The 1,443-nt window shown below is 43.7% G+C and overlaps 1 protein-coding gene across 1 annotated transcript in view; it reads left to right on the top strand.

Moving 5' to 3' along the window:
• Positions 1 to 484, top strand: part of LOC106529241 (CD226 antigen) — a 1,507-nt gene extending 1,023 nt beyond the window's left edge. The window contains exon 3 of the mRNA XM_014024597.1: positions 138 to 484. Coding sequence (XP_013880051.1) covers positions 138 to 457 — 320 coding nt within the window. The 3' untranslated portion in view covers positions 458 to 484. The remainder of the gene's footprint in view (positions 1 to 137) is intronic.
• The last annotated feature ends 959 nt before the right edge of the window (positions 485 to 1,443 follow it).

Here is a 1,443-nt window from a genome sequence, read left to right as displayed (position 1 = left end):
GTGTGTGTGTGTGTGTGTGTGTGTGTGTGTGTGTGTGTGTGTGTGTGTTTCCTCCACATGTTATTAATGAGACTGTAGAAATCAGCAGGTCTGAGATCAGAGATCATCACCTGATACCTCATTATTCTCTGCTGCAGGACACAAGGAAGGACGTGATGGAGGACAACAGGAAGGACATGATGGAGGACACCAGGATGGAACCAGTGCAGGACCTTCTGGACTGATGGTGGTTCTGGTAGTTCTGTCTGTGGTTGCTCTGATGATTCCTGCTGTGATTGTTATTATTGTGAAGAGAAGGCTGGCCCGCCATCCTCCTCCTCCTCCTCCTGATGAAGCAGTAGAACTTGGACCAATCAACATGTCTGACAGAACTCCAGAACAGCAGCAGAGTTCTGTTGAACCCAACAATGAATCAGAACCTGTTCTCCATCTCATCAACACACCTGTGCCTCCTTGAGCTGCCACCTCATGGTGCTGGAGGACTTTGAGGTCTCTGATGGTCTTCAGCTCCTCCTGGGTCCATGTTTGTTTCCTCCACATGTTGTTGATCAGACTGTGTGGGAAACAGCTGGTCTGACTGCAGAGATCAGAGATCATCACCTGATACCTCATAATTCTCTACTGCAGGAGACAAGGAAGGACAAACAGAGAATCAAGGAGACAAGAATGTTCTCATTGGACTATCAGATAATGTTCTATGTGTGATATGTGATGTTGGTATCAGTGTGTGAATATCTGCAGTGTAAAGCATGTTGGAGTCTGTKGAGATTTGATAAAGCATTATGAAAGTTCAGTCCATTTACCATTTATTGTTGTGATGTAAAAAATCCTGCAAACCAACCTGAACCTGGACCAGCAGCTGAACCTGCCAGCCTCAGAACCCAGAGCAGCAAAACTGTCCACCTGCAGAACGATGGACAACCTAAGGACAGAGAGGAGACACGTGTTGGTGAAAATGAAGGGGCAGAGAAGATCACTGYCAAAATGAAAAAAGATGAGGAGACATCRATTTTGGCCAGCCGGAGGGGGAGTTTATTGAGTTCAGTAGCACGCTTCAACCGACAGGACAGGCATTCGAAAACTGAACTGACGTATTTAGAAACCAGAACTTTTTATACCCCAGTTGTTTGTGATAATACAAAGTCAGGAAAGGGTGGGCTCTTCCCAGAATGGGCTGGAAATTTAAGACCACCCAATACACACATTAAATGTTTTTGTGGACTACTGATGATGTCAACTTTTCCAGAATGTTCTACCAGATGTTTACGTGACCCTTATTCTGACCATTTGTCCCTAAACGTACTGCTAGAATCCTCAACAATCCTCCCTTTTTGAGTATAACTCAAACTAAGGCTAACCATTTTTATTTTATAGTGCTACATGCATAATAATAGTGAAGATAATAAAATCTATCATAATACCTTTAATATATAGCATAACATG

The sequence above is a fragment of the Austrofundulus limnaeus genome, unplaced genomic scaffold (genome assembly GCF_001266775.1).
Source record: "Austrofundulus limnaeus strain Quisiro unplaced genomic scaffold, Austrofundulus_limnaeus-1.0 Scaffold429, whole genome shotgun sequence".
Lineage (NCBI taxonomy): Eukaryota > Metazoa > Chordata > Actinopteri > Cyprinodontiformes > Rivulidae > Austrofundulus > Austrofundulus limnaeus.
This window is presented reverse-complemented; position numbering and strand designations above follow the sequence as displayed.